General features: G+C 39.0%; 1 protein-coding gene across 2 annotated transcripts in view; it reads left to right on the forward strand.

Moving 5' to 3' along the window:
* Window positions 1-13,240, forward strand: part of TMEFF1 (transmembrane protein with EGF like and two follistatin like domains 1) — a 94,924-nt gene that overhangs the window by 80,174 nt on the left and 1,510 nt on the right. For both annotated transcript variants that reach the window (XM_005660298.3, XM_013993712.2), the window contains exons 8-9: window positions 333-456; window positions 10,043-10,201. In XM_005660298.3, coding sequence (XP_005660355.1) covers window positions 333-456; window positions 10,043-10,201 — 283 coding nt within the window. The remainder of the gene's footprint in view (window positions 1-332; window positions 457-10,042; window positions 10,202-13,240) is intronic.

Here is a 13,240-nt window from a genome sequence, read left to right on the forward strand (position 1 = left end):
CTTTCTTCTAAAAGTAGCGCTTATTTTCATAGCAAAGATGTTTAGGTTTTGTTTGTTTGTTTGTTTGTTTTTTGGCACATTGTTTTTAAACAGCAGTAGCTTACAGTGGTCACATCTTGCAAATATTTTTAAATGCTTTGAATCTGAATAGTCTACCTGCTGTGTTTGTGGCATAATGAGACCTTGGTTCTTATCCAGCCTCTTATCTGATAAATTTCCTTTCCAAATTACCCAGTGAGGGGTGAATTTATTCATTGCCTCAGAACCTTTGAAAGTCCATATTTTTCAATTTGCATTTCACTATTTATTGACCTTGTTTATGTTCTTTTAAGATGCTAGTGATCAAAGGGAAGATGTTTATATTGGAAACCACATGCCTTGCCCTGAAAATCTCAATGGTTACTGCATCCACGGAAAATGTGAATTCATTTATTCTACTCAGAAGGCTTCTTGTAGGTAAGTCAGAGCCCCTGCAGATCAGAGGTGTGAATTTTTTTCCATTAAGTGGTCACTGCTCTATGGAAAGCAATAAAATGTGGACTAAATATTACTAAAAAGTAGTATTTTCAGTTGAGTAAAAAATAATTATTAGCATCATTTGAAAAAACGGGCAAGTAATATGCAAAAACAAAAACACAGGATGCTGTAATAGGGTTTTGAGGTTATGGGCTTAACATTTTAAATATTATGCTGTATATTTTTTAAGATAAAAATTATGCCATTTACCAACACTATTTTGGCTTTTAGGCAATTTATCACCAGGTGGTTGAGGGGCTAAAGAATGTGTTTGTTAAGAACCAAGAACATGTAACTGAAATAAAATATATAGTAAAATAGATTTCTAAAAGTAAGGGGAGGGGAATGTAGAACCAGCTGTGATATCAAGTGTGAAAACAGAAAGGGTGTGAATCTTCAACTGTTTGATTCCAGGGAGGTTGTGTGACCTGTTCAAGCACAATAGCAAGTTAGAAAGAGAGCTGAGACAAAACCACATCTCACATTTGCCAGCACTCAACCTAATGATCTTATTACTGTTTGCTGTTCCATGTCTATACTGGTAACACTTTTTGGTGCTTGTCCTCCATACCAGGTTGGTCTAGTTGTCCAGGTAATGTTTCCACTGAGCACTGAGTGATCTCGTTCTGCTCACTCCTGCCCCCTGCAGTTTGGCCAGAGAATCTTTCTCTCAAGAAGTAGAAGAAAGCTGTTTGAGATGGGCTCTCTTGATTCCTCTATTCCATTAGTCCCATTCTCCTGATTCCTTCCCCCGGGGTTTTCTCTCCTCCTACATAAAAAATGAAACAAACAAACAAAAAATCCAGCTATAAACTATTTTAATGGTTATTAAGAATTCTTTGGTAAATTTCAGCTTCTTCCTGATTGAAAAGTTTCTTTGTCTTTGAAGAAGCTAGAGCTATCCACCCCCACCTCCACCCCTTTTCCTCAACATTGAAGTAATATAGCTGTGCAAAGGAGAGTAGGCCAATTTTAGAATAAAGTCATAAGTGGATACCTCATACTTGTGTCACAGTGGCTAACACATCTTGACAGGAGTTCAGATTGTGTCATCTTCCTAGGATGGGCGTCTTTTCAAGATACCTAACAGGGATGAGAGAGGGCGATGCCCTGATAATGAAGTGATACCAGGTCACTTTTTAGTATTTTACTCATTGACAGTAAGAAGGTATAGTAGTTAAAGGCTTTGGAATCAGATATACCAGGTTGGCCAATTTTTGGCTATGCCCTTTCGAAGTTACCTATAATTTCTATGCCTCATTTTCCTTATTTGTAAAATAATTAATAATAATGAGATCAGTTGCTTAGTGTTGTTAAGATTAAATGAGATAGGAGTTCTCATTGTGGCTTATTTGTAATGAACTTGACTAATAAACATGAGGATGCGGGTTTGATCCCTGGCCTCGCTCAGTGGGTTAAGTATCTGGCATTGCCGTGAGCTGTGCTGTAGGTTGCAGACGTGGCTCGGATCCTGCGTGGCTGTGGCCGTGGCTGTGGCTAGCAGCTGGAAGCTGCAGCTCAGAGTCGACCTCTAGCCAGGGAACTTCCATATGGGGCAGGTGTGGCTCTAAAGAGCAAATAAATAAATAAATAAATAAAAAATAAATGAGATAATATAGGCAAAGTTCTTAGCACGATGCCTGGAACATAATATGTATTTAATAAATAGCAATTGATATTATTAGATTATATGCACCCTTGGTTTAGGGCTTCTGTTTTGCTAACTACTCTCTCCCTGGTGCCTAGCATAGGACCTCTCCCAGTAGCCACTCAGTAACTATTTTTTGAATACATTTGAGAACAACCAACTTTTCCCTCTCCTCCCGACTAGAGGTGTTTCTTAAATGCTAAAGAGTTTCTTTTCTGCATATTTATAACTCCAAAATCAGTTTATCTTTTTATTTTGTCTAAGCATCTATCATGTCCACAAGAGCCACGGTGTAGCATTACATATACTTCCACTAGTAGATACATGTGTTTGGGTAGCAGTAAATATGTAGGATGAACACCCTTTGTTGAGTTAAAATCTTTTAGCATTATCCCACCATTAATTTATTTGTTTATATACTGTCTACTTTTTACCAAATTGTACCTGACACAAATATGACAGGGATCCAGCCTTCAAAAAAACATATAATCTGATGGAACAATTAAAATATAGTATGAAAAACGCTATCCTACACGGAAATACAAGCCACTTCAACCTGAAGCAGAGAGTAGGGGGTGGTATTATGGGAGGAGGCACGAGTCTTATAGGAACATTTGTGCCATCCCAGGAGATTGTCCTTAAGGGCAGTGAGAAGGCTTCCGAGGATTTAAGTAAGAAAGATGTGATCAAATCTGAAAGCCACCTTGGCGGTTTGGTGGAAAATGGATTCGAAGCCTGAACATTAGGTGAGTGTATATTAGTGAGGAGTGAGAGCCTGAACTAAGTAAAGGAGTTGTACTGGGACTGAGGTGAGTTGATGAGTCGCAGTAGAAAATACAGTAGTTGAATCCATAGGTTTTTGGTGACCAGTTTGCTATGAGGGTGGGAATGTGGGCGTTGGTGGAGGGTCATGGGAAGAAGAGTCAAGGGAGTCTTCCAGGTTTCTGGCTGAGGCAGAATTGAGTGGGGATAGGGAATGAGAGGAGAAGGGGGAGTTTTGGGAGGACTTGATGTATTGAGCCTAATAATGCTTGGTCCTCAGTGCCTGTGGGGTAGTTTCTAGTGGATGTCTGGCAGGCTCAGGCTGCTGGGTATTCTTAGGTTTTAGAACTCATGACCCATGCACATTGAAGACATACGTTTGGGAATCATCCGTCTTTAGACTATCTCTTCTGATTCCTACTCAGCAGTTCTCCCGCCCCAGTAGGCCTCTAATTTATTGATTGCTCACCTTTTTAATGTCCCTCACCCTGCATGTCCTCATTGCCTCCTTACCCTGCTTAAATTCCGTGGTCAATCCTTATAGCGCCTCTCCTGTTTCATCATATACTCACTTGACAAAACCATAATCCTGGTTCTTTCCAGCTTCCCACCTGCTGCATACCTACGCTCCCCAGGCTAGGTGGGCTCTCCGACCTTTACTCCATGGACCTGCGTGCAGCCAGGAAGTCCCTCTGCAACTGCTGTCCATTCATTCTTCCCCTTTCCTCCATGACCCCTCCTCAGAGTGTCAGCGCCTCCTCTCTATCCTCGCTTTCAGCCAGTGATCTCGTTCCCAAGTTCCCTGAGAAAACTGGCAGTATGAAGAGAACAGGCTTTTTACCATCACTGCGTTTTCTCCATATCATATATCCTTGTTTATGTATATTTATATATAGTAACAAATCTATTTTTATTTCTCTTGTCTTGAAATGAAAGCCATTTGTCATTCTCGCTTCTACCAGCTACTATCCCATTTCTGTCCACTCCTTTGTAGACAAACTCAAACTGTTGTCTATAGTCTGTCTCCAGTTTCTCACTTCCCGTGTCTCATGAATCCTCCCCAATAAGATTTTACCTCCATGCTTCACTGAGACTGTTCTTGTTAAACTCAATAGTCAGTTCTTAGTCTTAAATTACCTTTGAGCAATCCGTGGCATTTGACCTCCTGTGTGATAGTCGGCATTCTTCACTTGGCTCCAGGGGTGAGTTACACTCTCTCTTGGTTTTCTTCTGCCTCACTGGCCATCTCTTTCAGCCTTCTTGCCTGGGTCCTCTTTTCCTTCCTGAGCTCTCATTGCTGGCATGCCACTAAGGTCCAGTCCCAGTCCTCTTACTGTTTGCATCTAGCCTCAGGGCTTTATGTGACTGTTTGCATCTAGCCTCATCGGCTCATGCCGATGACTCCCAGACCGTTCTCCTCAATGTGGGGCTCACGGATCCTGCTGTCTCCATACCATTTTCACCTGAATGTCTGGTACCTCAAGCTCACCAGGACCTAAGCTGATCTCCAGATCAGTCTCCCCTCCCTTAAACCTGTTCCACCTATAACCTTCTCCATCACTGTTGATGTCGACCCCTATCTTTAGACAAAACACCTTTGACACATCTTTGACTTCTCTTTCTCTCTGTCTCATAAGTTTAGTCAGGTGAGGAGTCCTGTTAGCTCTATTTCAGAGAATATCCAGAATTTGATCACTTGTCACCATTGTCACTGTTATTCCTAGTCCTGGCCACCATTTTTTCTCTCTGGCATTATCACAGTAGCCTTTCTGATTGTGTCCTACAGTCTGTATTCAACACAGTGCCAGAGTGAGACTTTTAAAATAAAAGTCCATGTCCTTCCTCCACTAATGCCCATCCCACGTTTCCTCCATCTTCTGAGTGCAGGAACCCTGCACAGGTGGGCCCTTCTACCTCTTTGTCTTGGTCCCCTGCTTCCCCTCACCTGGCCCACTCCAACCACGCTTTCTATTCGTCGAACATGCTGTGCACTCATGCTCCCACCTCAGGGCCTTTGCACTGGCTCTTCTTTGCCTGTTATGTTCTCCTCCCACTTGTCCACATGGCAAACTCCCTGACTTACTCACAAGCCTCTTAGATAAACCTACTTTGACCACCTCACTTAAAGTTGCAGTCCTGCCATCCTCTATAGCTGGATCTTATAATGTCCCTTTAATTCTCTCTCTTCTCTTTGTGTAGTTCTTGTCACCATCTAACATACTCCCTTAATTTGATTATCATGTTTATTGACCCTCCCTCCCTGGCTAGGGGGTAAACAGGCCGGAGATCTTTGTTCACTGATGTGTCGCCAAATGCCCAGGACAGTACTTGGCACCTGTTGGGTGCTCAGTCAGCATGTTAAATGGATGAGTGAATGAATCAGCACGTGAGGCCATGGGAGTGAATGAGACTACTGTGGAGGGTGTGGGATGAATGGACAGACAGTAGAGGGCCAAATGCCTGCACCTGCCTTTAATCAGCAGCAGAAGTAGTACTAACCTAGAAGTTACTACTCCAGGTATTTGGAGAGTATAACCTAAAAGTCAGGTGCAGAAAATAATGTTCAGGGAGGATTACCTGAATGATAAATGGTCTCTATATTCTTTTTGATATTCTGGTTTTTAATCTTTGGATTAAACTAAACTATCAGAGGGCTGTATGTCTGGGATATTGTTATAGTTCCCTGTGGAACTATTTTTATTTCCCTGAGCTTTGACTTTTGGCCATTAGCCTACTGTGAAAGACATTATTTTCAAAATCCTATGAGACTTCATTATATTACTGAATTTATTGCAGCTGTATTGTTGAGAATGATGTTCTCTGTATTAGAAGGTACCCTCTTTAAATGAAAACTAATGAAATAAAGTTCCCTTTAAATTTAGTAACAATAGTAACTGTGGTTTTTTTAAAAATTGAAGTATAATTGATTTACAATATTATATTAGTTTCAACTACATAGTGACTCAGTGTTTTTGTAGATATTTCATTAAAAGTTATGAGATAATGGCTATAATTCCCTGTGCTATATAATATGTCCTTGTTGCTTATGAGTACTGTACACAGGAGTCTGTATCTCACAACCCCATATCCCATCTTGTTCCTCCTCTCTTCCTTTTCCCCACTGGTACCACTAGTTTGTTCTCTATATCTGTGACTGTTCTGTTTTGCTATATACATTCATTTGTTTTTTTGGATTCCACAAATAAGTGATATCATACAATATTCTTGGGGTCCATCCATGTTGCCACAAATGGCAGAATTTCATTCTTTTTTTTGTGGTTGAGGAATGCTCCCGTGTGTGTGTGTGTGTGTGTGTGTGTGTGTGTGTGTGTGTGTGTACATACACACGTACATACATACATACATACATATGCCACTCTTATTTATCCATTCATCTGTTGATGGACACTTAGGTTGCATCCATATCTTGGCCAGTGTAAACAGAACCTTTGAATATTGGCACCTTTTTGAATTAGTGTTTTTGTTCTTTCCAGATAAATACCCAGGAGGGGAATTGCCGGATCATATGGTACTTCTGTTTTTAGTTTTTTGAGGAACCTCCATACTATTTTCTATAGTGGCTGCACCAATTTACATTCCCACCAACAGTGTACACACAAGGTTCCCTTTCTCCACATCCTCGCCAACATATATTATTTGTAGACTTTTTGATGATAGCCATTTTGACAGGTGTGAGGTGATACCTCATTGTTATTTTGATTTGCACTTTCCTGATAAATAGTGATGTTGAGCATCTTTTCATGTGCCTGTTAGCCAGCTGTATGTCTTCTTTGGAAAAATGTTTCTTCAGTTCTTCTGCCCATTTTTTTGATTGGGTTGGTTTTTTGTTTTGTTTTGTTTTGTCTTTTTAGGGCCACACCCCAGGCTAGGGGTCTAATCAGAGCTACAGCTGCTGGCATACATCACAGCCACAGCGTGGGGGATCTGAGCTGCATCTGTGACCTACACCACAGCTCATGGCAATGGCAGATCCTTAACCCACTGATTGGGGCTAGGGATTGAACCCATGTCCTCATGGATATTAGTTAGGTTTTTTACCACTGAGCTACAATGGGAACTCCTGAGGGTTTTTTTGGCCACGCCCATGGCATGCAGAAGTTCCTGTGCCAGGGATCAAACCCTCACCACAGCAGTGACAAGTGTGGATCCTTAACCCACTGAGCCACCAGAGAACTCTGGGTCATTTATTTTTTTTTTGATATTGAATTATATGAGCTGTTTATATATTTTGGATGTTAAACTGTTAGTCATATCATTTGCAAATATTTTTTCCCATTCACTAGATTGTCTTTTCATTTTGTCAGTGGTTTCATTTGCTCTGCAAAAGCTTTTAAGTTTAATTAGGTCCCATTTAATTCATTTTTGCTTTTTATTTCTTTTGCCTTGGGAGACTGATCCAAAAAAGTATTGCTGCGATTTATGTTCTGCCTGTGTTATCTTCTAGGAGTTTTACAGTTTCAGGTCTTACATTTAGGCTTGATCTGTTTTGAGTTTATTTTTGTGTATGGTGTGAGAAACTCTTCTAATCTCATTCTTTTACATGTACTTGTCTAGTAATTGTGACTCTTTTGAACAGGTGATTTTATTTTATTTTGTGAGATTGTATTTTGTGTCAATTATCTCTTTTCCTTTTCTTCTCCCTTCCTCTCCCCTCCCCACTTCTTGAACTCTCCTCTCCTTTCCTTCATCCAATTGTTTTTAATATATTCTCTGAGTTGTGCAGTCACCACAATCTTGCAACATATCATCACCCTCAGAGGAAACTCTGTACTCTTCAATTATTACTCCCAAATCTCCCCATCTTCCTCAGCTCTAGGCCATCACTAATCTATTTTGTCTTTATAGATTTATCTATTCTGGACATTTCATTTAAATGGATTCATATAATATGCATCTTCTGTGTTTGTCTTCTTCCACTTAGCCTAATATTGGGGCATATGTCAGTATTTTGTTCCCTTTTGTGAATGGTATTTCATTGGATGGCTAGTGCCGCATTTTTTAATCCACTTACTGGTTAGTTGATGGATATTTGGATTGTTTCCAGCTTTTTTTTTTTACTATTATGAATAATCCTGCCCTGAATAATTTTTTGTAAGTTTTGTGTGGACATATGTTTTAATTTCACTTGGGTAAATGCCTAGGAGTGGAATTGCTGGGCTAAATGCTAACTCCGTGTTTAACTCTTTGAGGAACTGCCAGACTGTTTTCAAGAGTGGCCTCATCATTTACATTCCCTAAAGCGTCCTTGGCAACACTTACTAGAATCTGACTTTTTGAATCTAGTCATCCTAGTGGGTGTGAAGTATCTTAATGTGGTTTTGATTTGCATTTCCATGATGACTAATGATGTTAACATTTATTTGTCATTTATCTGTCTTGTTTGGAGAAATGTCTATTCAGATCTTTTGCTCATTTTGTAATATTTTTGTCTTTTTTTTTTTTTTTTTTTTTTTTTTTTTTTTTTTTTTTTTTTTTTTTTTTTTTTTTTTTTTTTTTTTTTTTTTTTTTTTTTTTTTTTTTTTTTTTTTTTTTTTTTTTTTTTTTTTTTGCTATTTTGTAATATTTTTGTCTTTTTATTAATGAGTTGTAGTTTTTTAATATAGTCTAGATACAAGTCTTTTCTCAGACATATCATTGGCAAAAATTTTCTCCTGTGGGTTGTCTTTTCACTGTCCTGATAGTGTCCTTATGTACAAAACATTTAATTTTGATTTAGCCCAATTTAACGTTTTTGTGGTTCTTGCTTATGCTTTTGATGTCATATCAAGAAACTGTTGTCTCATCTAAGGTCATGAATACTTACTTTTCTTCTTCTCCCGAGACTTTTATAGATGTAGCTGTTAACTTTGAGATTTCTGACCGTTGAGTTTATTTTCATGTACATTGTGAGGAAGAGGTCCAACCTCATTCTTTTTGTACAGGGATGTTCAGTTGTATTAGCACCATTGTTGGAGAGACTCTTCTTTTCCCACCAAATTGTCTTAGCATCCTGGTCAAAAATCAATTGAACATAGATGTATGGGTGTTTTTCTGGGCTTTCACTTGTGTTCTGTAATCTGTATATCTACCATACTGTTGTTTTTTTTTTCTCTGCTAAGGAGCTTAGAACCCATTGTGAAACCCTCAGGCTGGTGCTTGGAACCTCAGGGATAGACTGGTGGACTTACGTCATCCCTGGCTGCCCCTGTTTCCCCTGCTCCCAGGTTTCTTTCTTGCTATGTGTGCTTCACTAAAAATTACTTTTTTGTAATGAAGTGTGGGACATTAATAAATACTCTATCCTATCCTTAGACTTCAGATGTTTTATTAATCAGTTCTAACTGAAGGCTGGCTAATTTACACATTTCGCTTCTGTCAACTAAAAAAATGTGAATTTTCTGTTAAGTATCTTGAATGTTTTCCCCTGTCAAATTATTATCACCAGCTGATGTTGTTGCCTTTTTATTTACTTTTAATTAGAATTCAGACAATTTCTAAGATTAACACCTACTTGACTGCTTGGCTCTGTTTCTGTCATTAATAACTTATTTTCACCTCCCTCCCCATATCTTAAATAATTATATACACTGAAAAGTGTCTTGAATATAATTTGGTGTTATGTTCAGAGAACTGTAAATGTTTGTACCTATTTATGTAGTAAATCCCATTTCCAAGTGTCTAGCCTAAGGAATTACACTAAATATAGGGGGAAAAAAGTGTGGATTCACCATATTATCTATCACAATTCGTAGTTGTGAAAAATGGAAAGCAACTGATATGTCTAAGAGCAGGGAATAAATAAGTTGGCTATATTATAGTCATTTAATGGAATATTATGTGTCTGTTTTTAAATGGTGGTAATAAAGACTACTTAGCAGCTTTAAAATTAATGTGCTATAAAGATGACAAAAGAAGCACAGTGTAAGGTAGACCTATCAAAAAGAGTAGAAGGAAGCACAATAATGACAATGTTTGTTTCTTTCAGATGGTGGGAGAGTACCTGATTTGTCATTTCTGTTTATCATTCTTTCGTGTGTTTTAATTTTAAAACCTGGAATTGTTGAAATCTGTACTTCTCATAGGTATCCTTTTTTTTTTTTTTCCCCCTGTTTGCAGGTGTGAATCTGGTTACACTGGACAGCACTGTGAAAAGACAGACTTTAGTATTCTCTATGTAGTGCCAAGTAGGCAAAAGCTCACTCACGTTCTTATTGCAGCAATTATTGGAGCTGTACAGATTGCCATTATAGTAGCAATTGTCATGTGCATAACAAGGTAGGTGATGGCCTGAGGAACACCAGCTTTCGATTAGAGGTGGGTGGCTGTTACATTAAAGAAGAACCGTGAAGCGCTCAAAATGATACGGACTTTACGCCCACCAGTCTATTAGGAAGCAGTCCTAGGATCAGTTCCCTAAAGTTACCGTGTAGGTCTGACCTCTCCTCATCTTGCTGTTTTAGAATTTGGTCAGGAACTCATTCCCAGAGTTACAAGGTAGACCTGAACTGTAGGCAGAGGAAGCATGAGGATATTCAGTGGCATAAAGGAATTTCAGGGTCTTAGAACCGTGTGCTTATTCTAAGTACTGCCTTCAGGGGCAGCGATGGTAGCAGAATGGTGTGTAGATGCCCAGAGGAGCCATGCAGAAACTTTTTAAGTTCTGTAGAGCTGAATAGGTTTTATGCCCTGAGAGTATACTTTATCCAGAGTAAATATAATAAAAAAGGAAGAAATCAGAGGTTGAAGAAAACTGTTCTTCTTATATCATTATCTTAACATGACTTCATTGTCTGGAATACAGGCATAACTAGAGAAGCTTTAAAATTCTCTGTCATCACTAAAGCCATCAGAGTTTTTCATAACCACAAATTAAAGGACATACTTGGAGTGTAGTTGTCTTAAAATGGGTATTTGCCCTCTAAGTGAAAATAAATATGTCAGGACTGAACTGGACCTGAGAGAAGTCACAGCAAATAAAGTTCTTATTTTCTTGCTTCCCAGTCTGATGTCTTTTCTTCTTGCTTGCCTCTTCCTACCTTCTCTAAGGTTTGGTTCAGAGTCTCTTATACATCATCTCCTTGCTTTTCTGCATTTATTCTGGGCAGAGGGTTGGAACATATCAAATTGCATATTGGCAGGCCTTAATAGATTTATGGCTCTTCTATCCAAAGTCTGGATAGAAGCCAGACCTTCAGTGGTCTCAGCCATCTGGAGCTGGAATGATAAATCTAGAAATGAGAAAAAAAAAAAAGTTCCCTGAGGAACAGATATTTTTCATAAAATTTAGGTGTTAAAGCCAGTGGACTTTATTCTATAGAACAGATGATCTGCCTTTAGGCAAGACTACTGAGTATGAAACTGGGCAATAGATTAAAGTAGGGACATAATGTTATAAAAAACAATGACAACAGAAAGAGAAGATAGGAAAAACCCACTATGTAATAGCAGGGCTGCCTCTGGCTATTTAACATAGGCTCAGAGGGTAAGTAATTTGCCCAGCTAGTAAGTAGAAGCACCTGGACTTGGATTCAGTGCTGCCTGATTCCTAAACTATTCCTCTTTCCTCTGAACCATCAAGAGGAGGGTCCATGTTGAGTCATCTTGAGAAGTATGTTTGCCAGTACGACATAGCATGGGAGCAAGCTTCCAACTTAATTTTGTAGCAGTTCAGGGTTTTTGAACAGGGGAGGGACTTAGTATGAACCATTTTTCACGAGCATTAATCTGAGTGTCATCTAAAAAATTCATTGAAGGAGAGAACATGTGAGAGAACATGTGAGGTTGGGAGAGACCACTCAGGACATTATTAGAGTAAAGGCAGAGTGGAGTAAAAGACGATTTGGAAGGTGAAAGAAAGTAATATGATTAAGGTAGGAGATTTTGAGACCCAGTGATAGTGCCATCTTTAAGATCAAAGGGTGTTAGAGTCAGCAGGAAGTTAGTTTGAGTCCAACCCTTTCATTCTAGAGAAGTGAGGAAACTGGAGCCCTGGGAAGGGAAGTACTATACCCAAAATGACAGAGATAGTTAAGCCTTTTTACAAACCCTATCCAGCCTTTGTCTAGTTCTTTGCTTTGGTTAATCCTCAACTACTACATTAAAATTACCTGGCAGGAAGTTTTCAGGTTAGTACCTTCCAACTTAGACCCCAATCCATTCGTTGCCTTCACAGACATGTAGATATCGCCATATATTTATTTTTAACTGTGTTACAGTGTCTTCACTGCCCACTGTCTCATGACTGAAGGGTCATCTCATTGAATTTATCAAGGATCTCTTCCTGAGGCCTTTTTATTATGGTTTTTTCTTCCCTAGAATGTTCTGCTCTCTTGGATTTAGAATATTATAATCATGTACTTGGACTTATCTGCACTGAATTTTTAAGGAGTGCCTCTCCCACGTAGAACATTATGGAACAGCTGTTCACGTCTCCTGTGGTGGCTGTTACATGTAAGGAATCGTCCTTTAAAAGGATGTTCCCATTGACTCTCTTATCAAGACTGCATGAATAAAGTTTTCTTCTTTTATGCTTGGAATCATCTTTCATGTTGAACATCATCTTAGCCAAACCCTTTTATTGTATGAAGAAAAAACAGTGGCCCCAGGAAGTTGGAACTTGTCCAGCATCGTGGTGAGTTAGTGACAGTTAAAGAGGGTTGCTTGACCTCTCAGCCAGTGTCCCCAGTCAAGAAATGGAGATGATTCCAGCACTGTCTACTTCAGAGTGTTTTTATGAGGATGAGTAAGATAAATTTTGTAAAAAGCAATATGTAAAATGGAAGTTACCATCAAGGCTTTGAAGTCAAGACAAAGTAGTGTTCTTTGAATTGAATAAAAACCTAGAACTTTACAGTAGAAGTCCTCATAGTCTCAAAACTTTCTTTCCCTTAGATTATAAATTCCTTGTTGGCAGAGATTTTAGAGGTCAGTCCAACTCTTTAATATTTTATTTATAGGAAAATGAGGTTGCCCAGCTAGCTTCTATCAGAGCCCAAACTCAGAATTACTGGAATTTGTTCCGGTCCCTTTATTTCACATTGTGTAGCATAGTACTTTGTGCACAGAAAGAGCTAGTACGTTTGCATCCTAGCAGGCAGGCACAAGAGCAGTTACAGAACAATGAGAGCAGAGCCAAGAATATCCCTTATCCCCAGCAGGGCAGTTCTGTACCAGGTTCTGTGGTTTGCCCAAGCAGGGTATGAAACAGATTCTCCTGAGTCATTGTCTAAAATCACAAAGCATTTCCTGTGTATTCTGATCTGGGGTTAATAAGCACATTTCTTTGTGATTTTTCCTTTATCTAAGCTGTCCTTG

The sequence above is a fragment of the Sus scrofa genome, chromosome 1, assembly GCF_000003025.6.
Source record: "Sus scrofa isolate TJ Tabasco breed Duroc chromosome 1, Sscrofa11.1, whole genome shotgun sequence".
In the NCBI taxonomy this organism is placed as follows: domain Eukaryota; kingdom Metazoa; phylum Chordata; class Mammalia; order Artiodactyla; family Suidae; genus Sus; species Sus scrofa.